Genomic DNA, 24804 nt, shown 5'->3' on the forward strand with positions numbered 1-24804 from the left:
TACACACGCATGCCGACACATTCAAACAATACACACGCATGCCGACACAACACAAACAATACACACGCATGCCGACACATTCAAACAATACACACGCATGCCGACACATTCAAACAATACACACGCATGCCGACAGATTCAAACAATACACGCGCATGCCGACACATTCAAACAATACACACGCATGCCGACACATTCAAACAATACACACGCATGCCGACACATTCAAACAATACACACGCATGCCGACAGATTCAAACAATACACACGCATGCCGACACATTCAAACAATACACACGCATGCCGAAACAACTCAAACAATACACACGCATGCCGACACATTCAAACAATACACACGCATGCTGACACATTCAAACAATACACACGCATGCCGACACAACACAAACAATACACGCGCATGCCGACACATTCAAACAATACACACGCATGCCGACACAACACAAACAATACACGCGCATGCCGACACATTCAAACAATACACACGCATGCCGACACAACACAAACAATACACGCGCATGCCGACAGATTCAAACAATACACACCCATGCCGACGCATTCAAACAATACACACGCATGCCGACACAACACAAACAATACACACGCATGCCGACACATTCAAACAATACACACGCATGCCGACAGATTCAAACAATACACACGCATGCCGACAGATTCAAACAATACACACGCATGCCGACACATTCAAACAATACACACGCATGCCGACACATTCAAACAATACACGCGCATGCCGACACATTCAAACAATACACACGCATGCCGACAGATTCAAACAATACACAGATTCACAAACAATACACACGCATGCCGACACATTCAAACAATACACACCCATGCCGACACATTCAAACAATACACACGCATGCCGACACATTCAAACAATACACACGCATGCCGACACATTCAAACAATACACACGCATGCCGACACATTCAAACAATACACACGCATGCCGACAGATTCAAACAATACACACGCATGCCGACACATTCAAACAATACACACGCATGCCGACACATTCAAACAATACACACGCATGCCGACACAACACAAACAATACACACGCATGCCGACACATTCAAACAATACACACGCATGCCGACAGATTCAAACAATACACACGCATGCCGACACATTCAAACAATACACACGCATGCCGACACATTCAAACAATACACACGCATGCCGACAGATTCAAACAATACACACGCATGCCGACAGATTCAAACAATACACACGCATGCCGACACATTCAAACAATACACGCGCATGCCGACACAACACAAACAATACACACGCATGCCGACACATTCAAACAATACACACGCATGCCGACACATTCAAACAATACACACGACACATTCAAACAATACATGCCGACACATTCAAACAATACACACGCATGCCGACACATTCAAACAATACACGCGCATGCCGACAGATTCAAACAATACACACGCATGCCGACAGATTCAAACAATCAATGCCGACAGATTCAAACAATACACGCGCATGCCGACACAACACAAACAATACACACGCATGCCGACACATTCAAACAATACACACGCATGCCGACACATTCAAACAATACACACGCATGCTGACACATTCAAACAATACACACGCATGCTGACACATTCAAACAATACACACGCATGCCGACACATTCAAACAATACACACGCATGCCGACACATTCAAACAATACACACGCATGCTGACACAACACAAACATACACACTAACACACTTTTACACTCTGTTCTTTATTTGACTATTATTAGTAGTGTTATCTATCCTGATGCCTTGTCACTTTACCCTGCCTTCATCTACATATCTAGCTCAAGTATCTCATACCTCTGCACAATGACCTGGTACTGGTACTCCCTGTATATACACTATATATATACAAGTATGTGGACACCCCTTCAAATTAGTGGATTCGGATGCCAGCTTTCCAACAAGTCAGTTCGTCAAATTTCTGCCCTGCTAGAGCTGTCCAGGTCAACTGTAAGTGCTGTTATTGTGAAGTGGAAATGTCTAGGATCAACAGCGGCTCAGCTGCGAAGTGTGTAGTATGTAAAAATCGTCTGTCCTCGGTTGCAACACTCAGCCTCTATGGAGTTCCAAACTGCCTCGAAGCAACATCAGCACAATAATACAGTTCGTCGGGAGCTTCATCAAATGGGTTTCATGGCCAAGCAGCCGCACAACAAGCCTAAGATCACCATGCGCAATGCCAAGCATCGGCTGGAGTGGTGTAAAGATTACCGCCATTGGACTCTGGAGCAGTGGAAAAGCCTTCTCTGAAGTGATGAATCACGCTTCACCATCTGGCAGTCTGACAGACGGATCTGGGTTTGGCGGATGCAAGGAGAACTCTACCTGCCAGAATGCATAGTGCCGTTTGGTGGAGAAGGAATAATGGTCTGGGGCTGTTTTTCATGGTTCAGGCCCCTTAGTTCCAGTGAAGGGAAATCTTAACGCTACAGCATACTAGAAAATTCTAGAAAATTCTGTGCTTCCAACTTTATGGCAACAGTTTGGGGAAGACCCTTTACTGTTTCAGCATGACAATGCCCCTGTGCATAAAGCCAGGTCCATACAGAAATGGTTTGTCGAGATTGTCCCAACATCTAGTGGAAAGCCTTCCCAGAAGAGTGGAGGCTGTTATAGCAGCACTGTCCCTACATCTAGTAGAAAGCCTTCCCAGAAGAGTGGAGGCTGTTATAGCAGCACTGTCCCAACATCTAGTGGAAAGCCTTCCCAGAAGAATGGAGGCTGTTAATGCAGCACTGTCCCAACATTTAGTGGAAAGCCTTCCCAGAAGAGTGGAGGCTGTTATAGCAGCACTGTCCCAACATCTAGTGGAAAGCCTTCCCAGGAGAGTGGAGGCTGTTATATCAGCACTGTCCCAACATCTAGTGGAAAGCCTTCCCAGGAGAGTGGAGGCTGTTAAAGCAGCACTGTCCCAACATCTAGTGGAAAGACTTCCCAGGAGAGTGGAGGCTGTTATAGCAGCACTGTCCCAACATCTAGTGGAAAGCCTTCCCAGAAGAGTGGAGGCTGTTATAGCAGCAATGTCCCAACATCTAGTGGAAAGCCTTCCCAGGAGAGTGGAGGCTGTTATATCAGCACTGTCCCAACATCTGGTGGAAAGCCTTCCCAGGAGAGTGGAGGCTGTTATATCAGCACTGTCCCAACATCTGGTGGAAAGCCTTCCCAGGAGAGTGGAGGCTGTTATATCAGCACTGTCCCAACATCTAGTGGAAAGCCTTCCCAGGAGAGTGGAGGCTGTTATAGCAGCACTGTCCCAACATCTAGTGGAAAGCCTTCCCAGAAGAGTGGAGGCTGTTATAGCAGCAATGTCCCAACATCTAGTGGAAAGCCTTCCCAGGAGAGTGGAGGCTGTTATATCAGCACTGTCCCAACATCTGGTGGAAAGCCTTCCCAGGAGAGTGGAGGCTGTTATATCAGCACTGTTCCAACATCTAGTGGAAAGCCTTCCCAGGAGAGTGGAGGCTGTTATATCAGCACTGTCCCAACATCTAGTGGAAAGCCTTCCCAGGAGAGTGGAGGCTGTTATAGCAGCACTGTCCCAACATCTAGTGGAAAGCCTTCCCAGGAGAGTGGAGGCTGTTATAGCAGCACTGTCCCAACATCTAGTGGAAAGCCTTCCCAGAAGAGTGGAGGCTGTTATAGCAGCACTGTCCCAACATCTAGTGGAAAGCCTTCCCAGGAGAGTGGAGGCTGTTATAGCAGGCGGGGACCAACTCCATATGAATGCCCGTGATTTTGGAATGTTTTACGAGCAGGTGTCCACATACTTTTTATTTGATTCCTTTTTGTGTTAGTTACTACTACATTTGTTATCACTATTTGTGTTACTCTGCATCGTTGGGAAAGGTTCAAAGTAAGCATTTCACTGTAAAGTCTACAATAGTTGTATTCGGCGCATGTGATAAATACAATGTCATTTGATTTGATGAAGAGGTGGAGAGGTAGAGAGGGGAATGGGTCTCCTTTGTGAGTGTTGTTTGATACCTCTATTTCCTTCCTGCAACCTGAGAGGTGCTGCTGCTACTGCTCTTTCACCTCCACCCCTCCTCTCGAAATCCTTCTCTCTCTCGCTTTTCCTTTCTGTCTTCCCACCACTCTGGGCCACTGCACACCCCCAGACTGGGGTTCTAGGTCAGGAGTCAAGGGCTATAGGAGTGAGAGCTCAGAGGGCTCGGTCCAAGCCCAGCAAAGTCAAGCTCCTCTGAGAATACACATTACACACACGCACCTAGGTGAAGACAAATGTTTGTTGTACAGCCCCAGTGGAGAACAGGGTGTCAGGGTGGGGTAAGACAGGGTGTCAGTGTGGGGTAAGACAGGGTATCATTGTGGGGTAAGACAGGCTGTCAGTGTGGGGTAAGACAGGCTGTCCGTGTGGGGTAAGACATGCTGTCCATGTGGGGTAAGACAGGCTGTCAGTGTGGGGTAAGACAGGCTGTCAGTGTGGGGTAAGACAGGCTGTCCATGTGGGGTAAGACAGGGTGTCCGTGTGGGGTAAGACAGGGTGTCAGTGTGGGGTAAGACAGGGTGTCAGTGTGGGGTAAGACAGGGTGTCAGTGTGGGGTAAGACAGGGTGTCAGTGTGGGGTAAGACAGGGTGTCAGTGTGTGGTAGGACAGGGTGTCAGTGTAGGGTAAGACAGGGTGTCAGTGTGGGGTAAGACAGGCTGTCAGTGTGTGGTAGGACAGGGTGTCAGTGTGGGGTAAGACAGGGTGTCAGTGTGGGGTAAGACAGGGTGTCAGTGTGTGGTAGGACAGGGTGTCAGTGTGGGGTAGGACAGGGTGTCAGTGTGGGGTAAGACAGGGTGTCAGTGTGTGGTAAGACAGGGTGTCAGTGTAGGGTAAGACAGGCTGTCAGTGTGTGGTAGGACAGGGTGTCAGTGTGGGGTAAGACAGGGTGTCAGTGTAGGGTAAGACAGGCTGTCAGTGTGTGGTAGGACAGGGTGTCAGTGTAGGGTAAGACAGGGTGTCAGTGTGGGGTAAGACAGGGTGTCAGTGTGGGGTAAGACAGGGTGTCAGTGTGGGGTAAGACAGGGTGTCAGTGTGGGGTAAGACAGGGTGTCAGTGTGTGGTAGGACAGGGTGTCAGTGTGGGGTAAGACAGGGTGTCAGTGTAGGGTAAGACAGGCTGTCAGTGTGTGGTAGGACAGGGTGTCAGTGTAGGGTAAGACAGGGTGTCAGTGTGTGGTAGGACAGGGTGTCAGTGTGGGGTAAGACAGGGTGTCAGTGTGGGGTAAGACAGGGTGTCAGTGTGTGGTAGGACAGGGTGTCAGTGTGTGGTAAGACAGGGTGTCAGTGTAGGGTAAGACAGGGTGTCAGTGTGGGGTAAGACAGGGTGTCAGTGTGGGGTAAGACAGGGTGTCAGTGTGGGGTAAGACAGGGTGTCAGTGTGGGGTAAGACAGGGTGTCAGGGTGGGGTAAGACAGTGTGTCAGTGTGGGGTAAGACAGGGTGTCAGTGTGGGGTAAGACAGGGTGTCAGTGTAGGGTAAGACAGGGTGTCAGTGTGGGGTAAGACAGGGTGTCAGTGTGGGGTAAGACAGGGTGTCAGTGTGGGGTAAGACAGGGTGTCAGGGTGGGGTAAGACAGGGTGTCAGTGTGGGGTAAGACAGGGTGTCAGTGTAGGGTAAGACAGGGTGTCAGTGTGGGGTAAGACAGGGTGTCAGTGTAGGGTAAGACAGGGTGTCAGTGTGGGGTAAGACAGGGTGTCAGTGTGGGGTAAGACAGGGTGTCAGTGTGGGTGGGGTAAGACAGAGTCAGAGCACAGGGGATAGGGGTTATTACCAACCACAGACAAACACATAAAACAATTACAAACAAAATATGTGTGTGTCTCCAATCCACTCTCAGTGAGTGAGGAGTTAACTGTCTGTTTAGTGAACTCCAGCCGTAATGCCTCTCTCTGCTCTAGGCTTCTGACTGTATAACTAACATGGATATTATCATTGAAATAAAACATTAAACTGAACCTACCAGGATTAGACAACTGTCCTGACAGTACATTCCCACACACACATGCACACACACGCACACTGAAGCAGGCAGCCCAGCCACAGGCCATGTACAGTAGCAGGCAGCCATGTTGCCTTAACAAGAAGCTGCACTGGCATTGTCATCACCAAGGGACTAACACACACACACACACACACACACACACACACACACACAGGCTCCTCTCTCGTTCTCCTCCTCTCTCTGGATGACATCATGTAACACATAAGAGGTGGAAAGTCAAAGGGCTAACAGCAGTTTCACCGTCGTCATGGTTGCTGATTCCAGACCTTGTTCAGCACTCAATAACACAATACACAGAGACAGACACACACACACAGTTCAGTACTTCATTCAGGCCCAGTGGTTTCCCAAAAACCTCAAAAACACACACACATTCCAAACTGCAACCCATTAATGAACAGCTTCTGTAAAACAAGGCTGAGCTCTCGGACTGAACACGGAATATTCCCAATATACCAAGTCTTGTGTGCCAGCCTCATACAAGACAACAAACAAGATCAGTTCACTGCCAACTGCACACTCCTCATCATGGATTTCATGGTGGAAACTATACACTTTGGGAGAAGGGTGGAGAATGGGAAAGCAGCCGCTGTCTCCTTTCCTTGTCTCCTTGTCTCCTGTCCTTCATTGCCACTGATACAAGTCAAAGGACTGGATGGGTTTCCACCACAATTACCTCACCTATAATAGAATGAGGGGAAGAACCAGGGGGCCGGAACCAGTGACCTAGGTAACCGTGAGTAACTGTAGACCTCCATCATCTCGCACACCAGCCCTCCCAAACAGTAGTCTTGGGAGGAGACCCCCTAATATCCACACATTAAGACTCTGCTGGGTTATGGATGAAATTGGATACATGGAAATGGGAGCATGTTGAGCCTACTGAGACCTGTGTGTGTGGTCTCTCTCACCTGAGGCAGCGCGGTGTTGATCTGACGCTGAAGCACGTCCCTCTCGTGCAGTGCACCCTGCAGCTTGCTCTGTGATTGAATGAGTGTCTCTTGGGTCTCGCGCAGGGACTCCAGCAGCTTGTCTCTCTCGTCAAGCATGTTGACCATCAGCTGCTCGAAGTTGGCTTCGGGGTCTGAGCTGTTCTGAGTCCCTCCACCCCGGGGAGGTCCCCCCGAGTCCCCCTCGGTGATTGTCGGCATCACCTCGCACATCATATTCGCTGCTTGGTGCTTACAGTCCTATAGCCGTGTAGAATAGCCGTAATGAGAGGGGTGATATCATTGGAGGTCTGAAGGCTAATCAACCGGCTAATAAACACGATGACTTATTGATGTGAATAGGCGATGTATCTTTGATGATTACGACTAATGGAAAACAGCATGGAATGTGCCGCGCGCACCGGTGACAGATATCCTTATGATCTTCATGGAAAACGTTCTTCCAGAACCCTTCAGTTCGCCCGTCATAAATCATTTAGTCCGTTATTCGATGTGTCTATTTAATGAAAATGAAATGAGACGAGCGATAACCTTTTATCCATGTCTGCGGGCAACGGTTCATCCGGTACATCCGTCCAACCCCGCGCGCCACTCACATGTAATTCCAGTGTGTGTGATTTGATTGGCAGAGCAGAGACACCGTGATGCCGCCGCTGAGCCTATGGATTACATATTCCAATTAGCGGATCTGGGTCCCGGGGTTTCTTCGGTGCTTCTTCGGTTCAACAGCCACCAGTTGCCGGTAAACTTTCAGCGAGAGAGACGGCGATAGCCAGCTAGGCATGTCTACGGCATCCGCCTTCACAACCCTCTGCTGCCATCTCCACACCGCCAGCGAGCAGACACACTCACACCCACCACTCCTCCCTCACAAACGGGTTCCCGCAGCTATCACCACTACCGCTACGGAAACGGAGCAACTCCCCCTTCTCTACAAAACATTTACGCATCATTTACATCGTTCCCCCATGTGCCCACAGGTCACGTGGTTATTTCCCCCTTTTGCCCCTGTGAGAAATTCAGGAAGGTGATTAAGAAAAATCTTCCTACATTTGCTCAAGCGGCAGATCTCCTCACATCAGCACCACCATGCGCGTTCACATGCTGTCATGCCACGCCATGCACGCGCGCACTGCGCGCTCTGGTGACTGAGCCCAAAATAGTGTCGTGCGCAGGCTCCCTGGTGGGACCCGTTATGAATTATGGAATTGGAATGAAATGGAAATTAAAATACTGCATTGGAGATAAACTGGATGTTATTCATACACAAATAAATCATTAGGGTGCTTAACTTATATCATTAGTGTGCTTAACTTATATTGGACCTGCCCTCAGTGGCCAGTTTATTAGGTACACCCATCTAGTACAAGGTCGGACTCCCCTTTAACTCCAGGACCCCCTGAATTCTTTGGGCATGGATTCTACAAGGAGTGGCATTCAAAAGCTACTCAATAGTTATCAAGGGACCTAACATGTGCAGGAAAACATTACAAGACCGCCACCAGCCTGTACCATTGACACCAGGTAGGATGGGGCCATGGACTCATGCTGCTTACGCTAAATCCAGACTCGGCCATCAGCATGGCGCAACAGGCACCGCGATTCGTCGGACCAGGCAATGTTTTTCCACTCCTCAATTGTCCAGTGTTGGTGCTCATTAGCCCCATGTCGCGGTGGTGTAATGGTGCGGGAATGTCTTCCTGGCACACGTTAGGTATGCTTCTTCTTGTTTTTAGCTGATAGGAGTGAAACCTGCTGTGGTCGTCTGCTGCAATAGCCCATTCGTGACAAGGACCGACGAGTTGTGCGTTCTGAGATGCCGTTCTGCACACCAGTATATATACACTGCTCAAAAAAATAAAGGGAACACTAAAATAACACATCCTACATCTGAATGAATGAAATATCCTTATTAAATATTTTTTCTTTACATAGTTGAATGTGATGACAACAAAATCACACAAAAATTATCAATGGAAATCAAATTTATCAACCCATGGAGATCTGGATTTGGAGTCACACTCAAAATTAAAGTGGAAAACCACACTACAGGCTAATCCAACTTTGATGTAATGTCCTTAAAACAGGTCAAAATGAGGCTCAGTAGTGTGTGTGGCCTCCATGTGCCTGTATGACCTCCCTAAAACGCCTGGGCATGCTCCTGATGAGGTGGCGGATGGTCTCCTGAGGGATCTCCTCCCAGACCTGGACTAAAGCATCCACCAACTCCTGGACAGTCTGTGGTGCAACGTGGTGTTGGTGGATGAAGCGAGACATGATGTCCCATATGTGCTCAAGTGGATTCAGGTCTGGGGAAGGGGCGGGCCAGTCCATAGCATCAATGCCTTCCTCTTGCAGGAACTGCTGACACACTCCAGCCACATGAGGTCTAGCATTGTCTTGCATTAGGAGGAACCCAGGGCCAACCGCACCAGCATATGGTCTCACAAGGGGTCTGAGGATCTCATCTCGGTACCTAATGGCAGTCAGGCTACCTCTGGCGAGCACATGGAGGGCTGTGCAGTCCCCCAAAGAAATGCCACCCCACACCATGACTGACCCATCGCCAAACCGGTCATGCTGGAGGATGTTGCAGGCAGCAGAACATTCTCCACGGCGTCTCCAGACTCTGTCACGTCTGTCACATGCTCAGTGTGAACCTGCTTTCATCTGTGAAGAGCACAGGGCACCAGTGGCGAATTTGCCAATCTTGGTGTTCTCTGGCAAATGCCAAACGTCCTGCACGGTGTTGGGCTGTAAGCACAACCCCCACATGTGGACGTTGGGCCCCCATACCACCCTCATGGAGTCTGTTTCTGACCGTTTGAGCAGACACATGCACATTTGTGGCCTGCTGGAGGTCATTTTGCAGGGCTCTGGCAGTGCTCCTCCTGCTCCTCCTTGCACAAAGGCGGAGGTAGCGGTCCTGCTGCTGGGTTGTTGCCCTCCAACGGCCTCCTCCATGTCTCCTGATGTACTGGCCTGTCTCCTGGTAGCGCCTCCATGCTCTGGACACTACGCTGACAGACACAGCAAACCTTCTTGCCACAGCTCGCATTGATGTGCCATCCTGGATGAGCTGCACTACCTGAGCCACTTGTGTGGGTTGTAGACTCCGTCTTATGCTACCACTACATTTACATTTACATTTAAGCACTGCCAGCATTCAAAAGTGACCAAAACATCAGCCAGGAAGCATAGGAACTGAGAAGTGGTCTGTGATCACCCCCTGCAGAACCACTCCTTTATTGGAGGTGTCTTGCTAATTGCCTATAATTTCCACCTGTTGTCTATTCCATTTGCACAACAGCATGTGAAATGTACTGTCAATCAGTGTTGCTTCCTAAGTGGACAGATTTATTTCACAGAAGTGTGATTGACTTGGAGTTACATCGTGTTGTTTAAGTGTTCCCATGATTTTTTCTTGAGCAGTGTATTTATTGGCCTGTTGGTGGCCCACCTGTTAGCTTGCATGATTCTTGCCATTCTCCTTCGACCTCTCATCAACGAGCTTTTTTCACCCCCAGGACTGACGCTGGATGTTTTCTGTATGTCGCACCATTCTCAGTAAACCCTAAACTCTGTCGTGCGTGAAAAGCCCAGAAGGCTGGCCATTTCTGAGATACTTGTCACGTTCTGACCATAATTCTGTTATTTTATCTTTGTTTTAGTATGGTCAGGGCGTGAGTTGGGTGGGCAGTCTATGTTTGTTTTTCTATGTTGGTTTAGTATGGTTCACAATCAGAGGCAGCTGTCAATTGTTGTCCCTGATTGAGAATCATACTTAGGTAGCCTGGGTTTCAGTTTAGGGTTGTGGGTGTTTGTTTCCGTGTGAATGTTTGGGCCACACGGTACTGTTCCGTTCATTTCACATTTATTGTTTTGTATTTCGTAGTGTTCAGTTTATGTTTTAAAATAAACATTATGGACACTTATCACGCTGCGTTTTGGTCCTCCAATCCTTCTCGCTTCTCCTCTTCAGAAGAAGATCCCTTACAGAAACACCCACCACAAAAGGACCAAGCAGCGTGGTAACGGGCAGCAGCAGCGATCACAGGACTCCTGGACTTGGGAGGAGATTCTGGACGGCAAGGGACCATGGGCACAGGCTGGAGAATATTGCCGCCCCAAGGCTGAGCTGGAGGCAGCGAAAGCCGAGAGGCGGTGGTATGAGGAGGCAGCACGGCGGTGCGGCTGGAAGCCCGAGAGGCATTCCCAAAAATATATTGGGGGGGTAACACGGGGAGTGTGGCGAAGGCAGGTAGGAGACCTGCGCCAACTTCCCGTGCTTACTGGAGAGAGAGAGGGACCAGGCAGGCACCGTGTTATGCCGTGAGGCGCACGGTGTCCCCGGTGCGTGTGCATAGCCCGGTGCGGTACATCCCAGCTCCTCGTATCGGCCGGGCTAGAGTGGGCATCGAGCCAGGTGCCATGAAGCCGGCTCAGCGCATCTGGTCACCAGTGCGTCTCCTCGGGCCGGTGTACATGGCACCAGCCTTATGCATGGTGTCCCCGGTTCACCAGCACAGGCCAGTACGGCGAGGTGGAATAGCCCGCACTGGCCTGGCTACGGTGAGCATTCAACCAGGTAAGGTTGGGCAGGCTCGGTGCTCAAGAGCTCCAGTGCGCCTTCACGGTCCGGTCTGTCCGGTGCCACCTCCACGTACCAGCCCTCCGGTGGCATTCCCACGCACCAGGCTGTATCTCTGTCTTCTCCCTACAGGTGCTCCCGCCTGTCCAGCGCTGCCAGAGCCTTCCTCCTCTCCAGCACTGCCAGAGTCTCCTGTTTGTCCTGAGCTGCCAGTCTCCCGTCTGTCCTGACCTGCCAGAGCCGCTAGTCTATCCTGAGCTGCCAGAGCCGCCAGTCTGTCCTGAGCTGCCAGAGCCGCCAGTCTGTCCTGAGCTGCCAGAGCCGCCAATCTGTCCTGAGCCGTCAGTCAGCCAGGAGCTGCCAGAGCTGTCAGTCAGCCAGGACCTGCCAGAGCCGTCAGTCAGCCAGGACCTGCCAGAGCCGTCAGTCAGCCAGGACCTGCTAGAGCCATCGGTCAGCCAGGAGCTGCCAGAGCCGTCAGTCAGCCAGGACCAGCCAGAGCCGTCAGGCAGCCAGGACCAGCCAGAGCCGTCAGTCAGCATGGAGCTGCCAGAGCCGTCAGTCAGCCAGGAGCTGCCAGAGCCGTCAGTCAGCCAGGAGCGGACAGACACCCACCCAGACCCTCCCCTATAGGTTTAGGTTTTGCGGCCGGAGTCGGCACCTTTGGGGGGTTAGTATGGTCAGGGCGTGAGTTGGGTAGGCTGTCTATGTTTGTTTTTTTTATGTTGGTTTTTGAGTTTGGCCTAGTATGGTTCTCAATCAGAGGCAGCTGTCAATTGTTGTCCATGATTGAGAATCATACTTAGGAAGCCTGGGTTTCAGTTTTGGGTTGTGGGTGTTTGTTTCCATGTGAGTGTTTGGGCCACACACTACTGTTTCGTTTTGTTCACATCGTTTATTGTTTTGTTCCAGTGTTCAGTTTGTTTGATAAAAAGACATGAACACGCTGCACCTTGGTCCTCCTCTCTATCTCCAGACAACATCCGTTACAATACTGGAACCAGAGAGCCTGGCACTGACAATGATACAATGCTCAAAGTCACTTAGGTCACTTGTTTTGACCGTTCTAATGTTCAATTGAACAGTACCTGAATGACTTGATGCCTGTCTGCTTGCTTTATATAGCAAGCCACGGCCAGGTGACTCACTGTCTGTTCGAGCGAACCTCGTGTACCTTGTCAGCTCAGGGTTTTGAACTTGCAACCTTTCGGATACTAGTCCAACGCTCTAACCACTAGGCTACCCTGCCACCCCAATAAATATAAGGGTGTGTAAAAACAGTATATGAATAGAAAAGGTGTGTACAGCAGTAGTTACAGTATATATATATATATTTGTTTTAATATATATATATATATATATATATATATATATATATATATATATATATATTAAAACAAATATATATATATATACTGTAACTACTGCTGTACACACCTTTCTATTCATATACTGTTTTTACACACCCTTATATTATATATATATATATATATATATATATATATATATATATATATATATATATATATATATATATATATATATATATATATATATATATATAAAGTGGCTAAAACAGTATGTAAACATTATTAAAGTGACCAGTGTTCCTTGACTCTGGACTGTAAATAGGGCAGCAGTCTCTAAGGTGCAGGGTAGAGTACAGGGGTGGTAGAAGGCTAGTAACAGTGACTAAGGCAGGGTTACCTTGCCCCAGACCTGCTGTTTTTGACACCTCTCTCCCTCTCTCCATCAACCGCACCTTTTGTCTCGACCTCTCGATGCTCGGCTATGAAAAGCCAACTGACATTTACTCCTGAGGTGCTGACCTGTTGCACACTCTACAACCACTGTGATTATTATTTGACCCTGCTGGTCATTTATGAACGTTTTAACATCTTGAAGCAAGATCTATCCTTAATGGCCATGTACTCTTATAATCTCCACCCGGCACAGCCAGAAGAGGAATGGCCACCCCTCAGAGCCTGCTTCCTGTCTAGGTTTCTTCCTAGGTTCCTACATTTCTAGGGAGATTTTCCACCATGCTTCTACATCTGCATTGCTTGCTGTTTGTGGTTTTAGGCTGGGTTTCTGTATAAGCACTTCGTGACATCTGCTGATGTAAAAAGAGCTTTATAAATATATTTGATTGATTGATAGATGACCAAATCGTTATGTTTAGGAAGTCAGTGTGCTACATTGGTTTCATAGTAGCCTACCGTGTCTCTCTTCTGCTACTCTGTAATAAGAGTTTAGATGATGAAGTAATCCTTTGGGAATTTAACTCCACCCCCATCCAGTGAGAGTGAATAGACTAATCTGACTGGCTCAATGACCACTCAGAAGACGCCTTGTCCAATCAGATTCGAAAATGATGAGCTAGCCATTGAATAATGATACGACGAAAGTCTCGCGTGATGTAACGTACGTAAACTCATTTACGTCAGTCCCATGATGGCTGAAGATCCTGGAGGAACATTTTTCAATTTCTCTCCCACTTTTTTATTTTTCTCTTTACCTCTGCTTGTCATAGAGACATGGCAGGATACACAGCCTCGATAAGTGGCCACAGACCCTTGTTACCGCCATGCCCAAGAAAGGGAACCGAAAACGGCTGAAATTTCGGGCCGGGGACGTCTGCTCGGAGTCAGGTACTGTAGTTAGCTTGCTAAAGCTATCTTGTCTACCCAGCCGGTAACAGGCCGCCGTACGTAATCTGTAACGTACAGTGGTGCGTAGAGTGGGTGGGTCCTCGAGAACGAAAGTTAAACCACCCGATTCTACTACCATCATTAATATTCAATACATTGCTAGTTCTTATTAAGGATAATGTCAATGTTAGTCATAAAAATAGAACGTTCAGATACAAATATGTATGCCTATTTCTGGTGGATGTCAGTCAGACACCCACCAGTTGAGTATAACATTAAACGCTACATTGGGCGTAGCTATGTCCGACTTTGGTATCAGAATTTACACCTGTTGCACCAACCTAAAATAAAACTAGTAGCTAAATCCGGTGTAAGCAATGCGCGTTCATGATCACTTATGTTTTATAGTGATGGTTACTCGGCAGCGCCTCTGCGTGCACGTTTTCTTACCCACAACTGGATGGATCAATAAATAAATACTGTTGGAATGAATATCACTGATGAAAATATTGGAATAAAGTAGTCTAATGACGTTGAAAGCATGTATCAAATTGTTCCTTACCGAAGCTCCTAGTCATCCAACCCTTTTAAATACTTTAAATCAATAGCTGTGTGTGGTGAACTCTAATTTCAGCTCTTAATGATTTAAAAAAAAAAAAATGTTTGACCTTTATTTAACTAGGCAAGTCAGTTAAGAACACATTCTTATTTTCAATGACGGCCTGGGAACAGTGGGTTAACTGCCTGTTCAGGGGCAGAACGATAGATTTGTACCTTGTCAGCTCGGGGGTTTGAACTCGCAACCTTCCGGTTACTAGTCCAACGCTCTAACCACTAGGCTACCCTGCCGCCCCAACTTCCCTGATTGGGACAGCGTAACTGGTTTGAGACAGACGTGGGGACTCGTCTCAATACCTCCATTTTGTTTTCACATACACTCCGTTTGGATATTTGGTTACAATTAGGCTGGGGTCAATGTTAGCCAAATTGAGGTGAGTATTCATGATGATTACCGTCTAACGTCGTTATGAGAATATTTTGCTTGTATGTTGTGTAGCCTATAAATTCCATGGTGAAGGAAGTCGGCTAGGCCAATAAGTGGCCGTGGCAGCTCATCTATTAGTCTGATAATATCTGAGACACTTTTAGAAAAGCCTGCAGAGGTTGTGAAATATGAACACAAGACTCACATCCTTTTGAAAATATAGTTTGCTATTATTTTCTGTCCATATCATGAAATTACACCCTACTCCTGCTCCCTACTAGGCGTTGAGTCTACTCCTGCTCGCTACTAGGCGTTGAGTCTACTCCTGCTCGCTATTAGGCATTGAGTCTACTCCTGCTCGCTATTAGGCGTTGAGTCTACTCCTGCTCCCTACTAGGCGTTGAGTCTACTCCTGCTCGCTATTAGGCGTTGAGTCTACTCCTGCTCCCTACTAGGCGTTGAGTCTGCTCCCTACTAGGCGTTGAGTCTACTCCTGCTCGCTATTAGGCGTTGAGTCTACTCCTGCTCCCTACTAGGCGTTGAGTCTACTCCTGCTCCCTACTAGGCGTTGAGTCTACTCCTGCTCGCTATTAGGCATTGAGTCTACTCCTGCTCCCTACTAGGCGTTGAGTCTACTCCTGCTCGCTATTAGGCATTGAGTCTACTCCTGCTCCCTACTAGGCGTTGAGTCTACTCCTGCTCGCTATTAGGCATTGAGTCTACTCCTGCTCCCTACTAGGCGTTGAGTCTACTCCTGCTCGCTATTAGGCATTGAGTCTACTCCTGCTCCCTACTAGGCGTTGAGTCTGCTCCCTACTAGGCGTTGAGTCTACTCCTGCTCGCTATTAGGCATTGAGTCTACTCCTGCTCGCTATTAGGCATTGAGTCTACTCCTGCTCCCTACTAGGCGTTGAGTCTGCTCCCTACTAGGCGTTGAGTCTACTCCTGCTCGCTATTAGGCATTGAGTCTACTCCTGCTCCCTACTAGGCGTTGAGTCTACTCCTGCTCCCTACTAGGCATTGAGTCTACTCCTGCTCGCTATTAGGCATTGAGTCTACTCCTGCTCGCTATTAGGCGTTGAGTCTACTCCTGCTCCCTACTAGGCGTTGAGTCTGCTCCCTACTAGGCGTTGAGTCTGCTCCCTACTAGGCGTTGAGTCTGCTCCCTACTAGGCGTTGAGTCTACTCCCTACTAGGCGTTGAGTCTACTCCCTACTAGGCGTTGAGTCTACTCCCTACTAGGCGTTGAGTCTACTCCCTACTAGGCGTTGAGTCTACTCCCTACTAGGCGTTGAGTCTACTCCCTACTAGGCGTTGAGTCTACTCCCTACTAGGCGTTGAGTCTACTCCCTACTAGGCGTTGAGTCTACTCCCTACTAGGCGTTGAGTCTACTCCCTACTAGGCGTTGAGTCTACACCCTACTAGGCGTTGAGTCTACACCCTACTAGGCGTTGAGTCTACACCCTACTAGGCGTTGAGTCTACTCCCTACTAGGCGTAGACCGTAGAGTCTACTCCCTACTAGTGTTATCAGGTCAGTGCAGACAAAGGAAAATAAATGAGGGGAGCAAGAAGTTGTAAAATCTTACTATTGAGATGCACCCCATGCCACCCTTTGTTATTGTGAGTGATTGGTAAACTGCATCTTCTCCCCTCTTGTAGTGACAGTTGCTGATTTCGCCAATGCCGACCCAGCCGTTGTGAAGTCGGGGAGGGTAAAAAAGGCCGTTGCCAATGCAATTGAAAAAGAAGGTAAGAGCGTCATTCAAAATGTTTCCATTTGTTCTACAGACATTGTGTTTAATGGATAAACCACATTATTGTGCTTACTAACTCCACACTGTTTGTCCTGCAGTGAAGATGTTGTGTGGGCTAGAGGGGTCGCAGGGTTCCGTACAGGAGGTGTTCTCGTCAGCAGCCACCCTCACCGGAGACACCCTGGAGAGTAGCGACGACCTCGACCCCGGGGAGGATGGAGAGAACGAGGCCAAACAGGCCCGCAAGAAGAAAAACAAGAGGAGGAAAGGTACACTTCACCTCCGTCTCTAGTCATGCGCTGAAAGAGTTGAGGACTGCGTTTCATTCCAGAGGGTTGCTCCCGTTCCCCTGTACTCGTTCATGCTCCTTCACAGATATAGCGTAACTGGGTCGGTAATTGCAATAGGCTGTGAACTAGGCCATCTTTTCTTTCACCTATCCAGTCGTCTCAGATCCGTAAAGGGAAGTGAACAAGGACAGATGGGTGTGAACAACTTTCCTGACTTTAACAGCCCATTGATTGACTGTCTGTTTTCCCAGAGTGCAGCGAGTGCAGTGATGGGGAGGACTACACAGTGGATATCTGGCTGGTGCTGGCTTCCTATATCCGTCCAGAGGATGTGTGTACGTTTGCTCTGATCTGCAGAAACGCCTGGACCGTCACCTGTACTGCTGCCTTCTGGACCAGACTATACAGGCGGTAGGTTTAGACCCTCTCATTCCCACAACCTATTTTCTAGGTGGGCTCCCAAGGCTCTTGATAAGACTTGAATCCTGGGAAGTCAGATTCACATTGCCCTTGAAAATTGGCACCTGAAGGAGTTGAACCCTTCTTATTTACATATGCTGTTTCCCCGCCTCTCTCTATGCTCTCACTTTCACCTCCCTTTCTCTTTCTCCCTCTTTCTTTCTCCCCCCATAGACACTACAGTCTGGATACTCACCTGCCGTTCCGTCTGCAGCCAGACTCCATAGCCAGGAAGCGTTGTCTACGGGCTCGCGTGATTCGCTCCCTCTTCCACCTGTATGAGCCATTCAGCTCACGTATCTCCCTGAACCCCGCCCTCCCAGAGTCCACGCCCATCACGCTACTCAACTCCAAGGTAAAGAACCAAGATGGCGCAAGCAGGGAAACAGGCTAGCGGTTTCCAAAGAACTATTTGGTTTGTGGAGTTTGAAGTTCTCGCCTTATTTGTATCCTGAGAGGGTCTGGGTACTTGATCTGTGCTGTAACTCACTAATCCTGCTCCATCAAATTCTGGCGTTAATGGCCACTTGTGCAATCAAATCAAATGTTATTGGTCACAGACACGTGATTAGCAGATGTTTTGCGTGTGTAGCAAAATGCTTGTGTTTCTAGTTCCAACAGTGCAGTAATATCTAACAAAAATATATCCCAACAATACACACATCTAAATAAAGGGCTGGAGTTAAGAATATATAAATATTTGAACGAGCAATGCCAGTGGCATAGACTAAGATACAGTATATGAGATGAGTAATGCAAAATATGTCAACATTATTAAAGTGGCCAGTGATTTCTAGTCTATGCCTATAGGCAGCAGCCTCTAATGTGCTCGTGATTGCTGTTTAACAGTCGTCTGACCTTGAGATAGAGACTGAAAAACAGATTCTCGGTCCCAGCTTTGCACCTGCACTGACCTCGCATTCTGGATGATAGCAGTGGCTCAGGTGGTTGTTGTCCTTGATGATCTTTTTGGCCTTCCTGTGACATTGGGTGCTGTAGGTGTCCTGGAGTGCAGGTAGTTTGATGCGTTGGGAAGACTGCACCACCCTCTGGAGAGCCCTGCGGTTGCGGGCAGAGCAGTTGCTGTACCAGGAGGTGATACTACCCGACAGGATGCTCTCGATTGTGCATCTGTAAACGTATGAGGGTTTTAGGTGCCAAGACACATTTTTTTCAGCCTCCTGAGGTTGAAGAGGCGCTGTTGCACCTTCACCACACTGTCTGTGTGGGTGGACCATTTCAGTTTGTCAGTGATGTGTACACTGAAGAACTTAAAGCTTTCCACTCTCTCCACTGCTGTCCCGTTGATCTGGGTAGGGGGCTGTTTCCTGAAGTCCCCGATCCGTTCCTTGGTTTTGTTGAGGTTATTTTCCTGGCACCACTCTCCCAGGGCCCTCACCTCCTCCCTGTAGGCTGTCTCGTCATTGTTGGTTATCAAGCCTACTACTGCTGTGTCTTCTGCTAACTTGATGATTGAGTTGGAGGCGTGCATGGCCGCACAGTCATGGGTGAACAGGGGGTACAGGAGGGGGCTGAGCACACCCTTGTGTTGTCCCAATGTTGAGGATCAGCGAAGTGGAGGTGTTTCCTACCTTCACCACCTGGGGGCGGCCCGTGCTAAGTAAAGTTTTACCCATTTTCTCCTCTGCAGTGTCTACTGTTCTGGGTCAATAAGGTTGTGGGCACTCGACCTGATCCTATGTGGGAGTTCAACTTCAAGTTTGTGAAGCCGGTATGTATTCATGCTGAACTGTCTGAAGGACACTAGTGAAGCATGTTTAGTTTGAATTTGAAGTCAAACATTTGAATTGTAATCAGGGGTATGTTAGTTTCTATATGTTTCTGTCCACTAGGCGGTGAGGTGTAAGGGTGGTAATGCCACCCGGGGTCTGCTGCTGCCCCGTCAGTATGAGGAGGTCCATGCCAACCCAGACTCAGACTGCTACCTGCTGCAGGTCACCACCCTCAACTTCATCTTTACCTCCGTCGTCATGGGGATGACCCTCGCCCTGGTCAGTACACCACTCTCCCTGGCTTTCACACTGAATTAACTCTGTTGTCTCCATCCATGAAGTTGCATTGTTAAAGGCCCAGTGCAGTCTAGTCATTTTTTTCCTGTGTTTTGTGTCATATTGTACAACAGCTGATGAAAGGAAGACTTTTAAAGGTGGGAACAAATGTGGTCAGTGTCATTTCCTGATTATTGTTGGTTGAAAATACAATTGACACCTAATCAGCAGGTTTGCATGGGTAGAGTTGAGGTTTGCCTGGTGACATCACCAGGCGCTGTAAGTTAATAAACCAACAGTTTCAGACCTCTGCCAATAGCAGCTAGTTGTCAGGTTACACACCCCTTCCTTTAGTCCCCTCACTCAAATACTTGCTTGAGAAATCGTTTTTGCAAAAAAGTGATTTTCGTTTATTTTTGACGATTTCTTTGAAAAGCGACTACAGTTACATACTCAGTTGTTACCTAGAAATGATTTGAAATTGATATAAAAGAACAGCTGCTTTGGGCCTTTTTAAAATCCCATTATGTGGTTGTAACTCGTAGAGTGGGCCTGTTTTTAGGATAGGCAAACCTGTGTCTCCGGTCTGTCTAACCCACTCTGTCTCTGTTCCCTTCCCAGTTCAACATCAATGTGAGCACGGACATGCGTCACCACCGAGTGCGCCTGCTATTCCAGGACTCTCCCCCCCAGCGGGGGAGGAGGGGGGAGCAGGGGGGGACACAGGTGGTGCTGGATCCTGTACACAGCGTGAGACTCATGGACTGGTGGCATCCGCAGTACCCTTCCTCCCCCTATATCTAAAACCCATGTCTCCTCGCGTGTAGAACCCTCTTACTATCCCACACACACATTACACCCGTTTACTCTTAAAACCCTGACTGTACCGTCTGCCCTTACACCTAGAACAGCCAGTATCCCCTTACACCAAAAACCATCCACATTACCCTGTCTCCCTGTACAGCCAGAACCTTCTACAGCCCCAGACACAGCACCTACCTCCTCAGTACCCTAGCTCTCCAGAGACAAACCCTCAATACCTTCCAATCCCCTCACATTGCCTACCCTCAGACCACCCTACAAGTTTATGTTGAACAGATGCAGAGACAATGTCATTTCTTTAATATGTTCTCCTTTCTGTAACTGCTAAATCTTAGTTTAAGGCCATTTTTAAATGGGAGACTTTTGATTTTACATTTGTTTGGCTGTAATTCTAGTTTGGCTTTCATGATGATTTTTCTGCTTGTGTAATTGTATTTAATTTGATACCTGTAATCATTGGAACTTTGTAAACCCCTACACCTCCTCAGGAAGGAAGGGGGTCTGAAGGCTGTAATGGGAGCACCATTTTATATCCTGCTTATGTCTGTGCTAGAATGTTCCTGATTTGGGTTTATGAACACAAGGCCAGTCTTGTATGTAAAAAATGATCAGTAGAAGCCAGTCTTGGCTAATTTCTAACGAGGTGGTATTTGAAGAATCAACATGTAATACCCACAGGAGACCGGATGGCAGCTCTCTTCTACTGTTCACTCGTCGTCCAATCAAAATGCAGTTCAGAACATTCGTGTTTGATTTTAGTGTGAATATAGACGTTTGTTATCGTGTGTAGTGGAAAGCAAAGCTTTTTGTTGATGATCAGACCTGAAATTGCTTCATTGTAAATTAATGTATAGCTGGTTGACCTTGTGAGGGACGTATGTATGTTTGGCTGTGAGAGCCAACCGTCATTTCAGTCCCCATGTAAAGCCTGTGGATGCTGTCTATGTGATTGTATGGTCAACCTCCTGTACTGAAATACAACTGGAAAGAACCCCCTGCATTTTGTAAGATTTTGTTTTTACAGATTTAATTAGACAATAGACGTCAACTTAACATTTCCACGGACATAGATCCACCAAACTAGACGTGGCATTGGCAGACTGAATAGAACCCCCCCTACATGCTGTGCTCTATTTGTCAGGAGAAATTAGGTTTCCTACTATCATATGTTTTGCATATGGTGATACCTACTTCAAATGTGAATGTGGATATACAGCATGAGGGGTAAACTAATGAGGAAATTAATACAGTACTAGTCCTATGTGTTTCCTTGACAATAGTGCCCGCTTCTGGTCAACTAAGAACATGGAAAGTGTCAACTTTTTGAAGCACAATGAGAAGGTTGCTTGTACATTGATTTGGGTAAAACAATTTAAACCATAGCCGTAGAAAGAAACTCCAGAGGATCACACAGGTGACAGGTAGCCTAGTGGTTAGAGCGTTGGGCCAGTATCTGAAAGGTTGCTGGATTGAATCCCCGAGCTGACAAGGTAAATATCTGTCCTGCCCCTGAACAAGACAGTTAACCCACTGTTCCATGGTAGGCCGTCATTGTAAATAAGAATGTGTTCTTAGACTTGCCTAGTTAAATAAAGGTAACAAAAATGTTGCAATATTGATATTACAGAAAATGACACCTGATAAAAACCAATTCATGCGGGATCCACAAAGGCGGTTGGGTGAGACCCCCTCGGGCAGGGTTCCTCAACTGGTGGTCCATTATTTGGACCCCCAAGTTTTCTGAGGGGGATTATAATTTTATTTTTTTACAGACTTAAAAACACTAGAAAATCAGCTTCAATGGATTTTAATTTGCCTGTGGCTTGCTCTCTCTCTCTATATATATATATATATATAGTAGGCAGACATCGAGGCATTCACTTACTGTTCGATTGAATGTTACAATGGGTTAAACAAGTGACCTAAGAAACTTTGAGTTGGGGCCAGGCGTTCCGGTTCCTGTAGCTCAAACGGCCAGCCTCCTGGGCTTTTCACGCATGACAGTGTCTAGAGGTTCCCCAGAATGGTGTGATAAACAAAACAAAGTCTGTGTCGGTCCTGGGGGTGAAAACAGCTTGTTGATGAGAGGTAGAAGGAGAATGGTAAGCTAACAGGCGGGCTGCAAATAACGGCGCAGTACAACAGTGGTGTGCAGAACGCTCAACTTGGCGGTCCTTGTCACAGATGGGCTATTGCAGCAGACGACCACACCAGGTTCCACTGCTATCAACTAAAAACAAGAAGCTCCAGTGGGAACGCCATCACCAACACTGGACAATTGAGGAGTGGAAAAACGTTGCCTGGTCCGATGAATCCCAGTTCCTGTTGCGTCATGCTGATGCCAGGATTTGGCATAAGATTCCATGGTCCCATCCTGCCTGGTGTCAATGGTACAGGCTGTTGGTGGTGGTGTAATGGTGTGGGGAATGTTTTCCTGGCACACGTTAGGTCCCTTGATACCAATTGAGCAACGTTTGTAGAATCCATAACCCAAATCATTCAGGCTGTTCTGGAGGCAAGGGGGGGGATTCTACATGATAAACTGGCCAGTGAGTAAGTGATCGAATACAATTGTAAACGAGGTTTGAAATTATTATGTTTTAGTTAAATAATATATCTCTTTGGCCATATTGTGGTCAAGTTGCAGTCTAGAAATGATTTGTAATTATGTTCAGGTCCCCTGACCATCACTCTAGAAAAAAATCATCCTGCAGCTGAATTTGGTTGATAATCCCTGCCCTAAAGCCTAGGCTACCTGATTAAGGATGATATTGGCCTTGCAACCTCGCTGAAACAGATCCATTCAGTTTCAATACCATGCTATGATTGCAACACACATGCACGCATTAGTGAGAGGGAAAGCAAGGAAGGTGTGCACTATTGTAGGCCTATGCTCCATTTGAAATATTGTCAGGCAGTCAGGAATGAGTGACCATTAAAGCCAATCCCGGGGCAACCATGTGCTGTGTGCACTGACAGTCAACGGGCATAACGTCACTCTCCCGAAATACCCGTCCAACAGAACTACATCCCCCAGAATTCCCATCACGCTCTGCCATTGGTGGCCGGAGTTGTCACAAGTGCATACAGGTGACCAGGGACGCTCCGAACTCCGCTGACAACATCACAGCCAGCGGGACGAAAACAATCAGCAGCTGGAGAGCCACGGGAGAGTAGCAGCCATTCTACTGAAATTAGAACAACACACAAAGACGCTTCTTTAATTTATATATTTTTTGCGTAGTATGTGTGTGAGAGTCCCAGCCGTTCCGCGGACAGTATCGGAGCGCACTGGTGGAAGAGCCACATAGTTTCCAGAACCTGACTCTAACTTCGTATCGTCTGACCTTCATAGCGGGTAAGTGATATTCCACCGCTGAACTTCTGCTGCGCACTCGCACCGCAAATCCAACACAAATGGGTCAACTCTGGAAAAGTCACTGGGTTGCATGTGTTGTGCGCCATAGTTCAACAGAACTTTGGAAATAGATTTCATGGTCATCTTGAAAGAATGAAAGTTATTTAGCTCGAGCGTTCACTGACACTGCTAGATAACAAGGCATGTATTTCTTTATAAAAAAGGGCTTATAGTTTTAGTGCATTGAAAACACATTTTATATAACATTGTTTGCCTAATAAACAGTATCCTAGGCAACTACATATTTGTTGATTTAAGTTGGTAGTCTAGTCAGCTTTTTATTGTGAAGTTATTGGTCATTTTCTTTAAACATTGACAGCTACCAACATGGTATGATCAATGTTATGTTTAGTGCATTTTAGTGCACATTCTCCTGAACTGTCAAATTCAATATCCTACCCTTTGCCATTTATGACCAACCGCTGGTTTCCGTTCAACGCAGCGCAGAGAAGGACTGGCCACATTGTTGAAGACACTATCCAGAGCTATGCTGCTGCTATGTCCAAACCGTGTTTGTGATACTCAATACATGTAACGAGAACTGCTGGAAAGCTGCGCGCGGGGGACCAAACAGAGCCGAGCAATGGCCTCTCCTTTCTGCTCTACCGCGCGATCTTTCCGCTTAGGTACATACAGGGTGTGTTTGTTGTATGTGTGTGTGCATGTAGGCCATCATGTAGTAGGTTATGTTTGTGTTTATATATACCAGGAGGGTCATTTTTACCTCGGTTTTGTTGTGCAATGTGAATACTTCTCACT

At 47.6% G+C, this 24804-nt stretch overlaps 3 protein-coding genes across 3 annotated transcripts in view; 2 read left to right on the top strand and 1 right to left on the bottom strand.

The window, feature by feature from the left end:
- The window catches only part of LOC115125478 (liprin-alpha-4-like), a 208437-nt gene extending 201062 nt beyond the window's left edge, over positions 1–7375 (bottom strand). Inside the window, 1 exon segment of the mRNA XM_065001860.1 lies at positions 7025–7375. Within this exon segment, the coding sequence (XP_064857932.1) occupies positions 7025–7279 (255 nt within the window). The 5' untranslated portion in view covers positions 7280–7375.
- Positions 7376–14093: 6718 nt separating this feature from the next.
- Positions 14094–21625, top strand: LOC115123910 (transmembrane protein 183A-like). Its single transcript, XM_029653269.1, has 8 exons — positions 14094–14305; positions 16953–17042; positions 17146–17316; positions 17589–17748; positions 17971–18151; positions 19448–19528; positions 19650–19808; positions 20427–21625. Exons 1-8 carry the CDS (start codon positions 14242–14244, stop codon positions 20607–20609), a joined length of 1089 nt encoding a protein of 362 aa, XP_029509129.1. The 5' UTR covers positions 14094–14241; the 3' UTR covers positions 20610–21625.
- A 2104-nt stretch (positions 21626–23729) lies between these two features.
- LOC115125325 (transcription factor EB-like) overlaps positions 23730–24804 on the top strand; it is an 89307-nt gene continuing 88232 nt past the window's right edge. The window contains 1 exon segment of the mRNA XM_065001861.1: positions 23730–23985. The gene's annotated coding sequence lies outside the window, so the exon portion shown is untranslated.

This window comes from Oncorhynchus nerka, linkage group LG15, assembly GCF_034236695.1.
Source record: "Oncorhynchus nerka isolate Pitt River linkage group LG15, Oner_Uvic_2.0, whole genome shotgun sequence".
Lineage (NCBI taxonomy): Eukaryota > Metazoa > Chordata > Actinopteri > Salmoniformes > Salmonidae > Oncorhynchus > Oncorhynchus nerka.

What these genes read in the sequence shown, in the direction of transcription:
- LOC115123910 (XM_029653269.1), top strand. Translation starts at nt 14,242, where the DNA reads ATGCCCAAGAAAGGGAACCGAAAACGGCTGAAATTTCGGGCCGGGGAC. An exon ending in GGACGTCTGCTCGGAGTCAG is followed by an intron (nt 14,306 to 16,952) that starts GTACTGTAGTTA and finishes CCCCTCTTGTAG; the next exon opens with TGACAGTTGCTGATTTCGCC. An exon ending in TGGACCAGACTATACAGGCG is followed by an intron (nt 17,749 to 17,970) that starts GTAGGTTTAGAC and finishes CTCCCCCCATAG; the next exon opens with ACACTACAGTCTGGATACTC.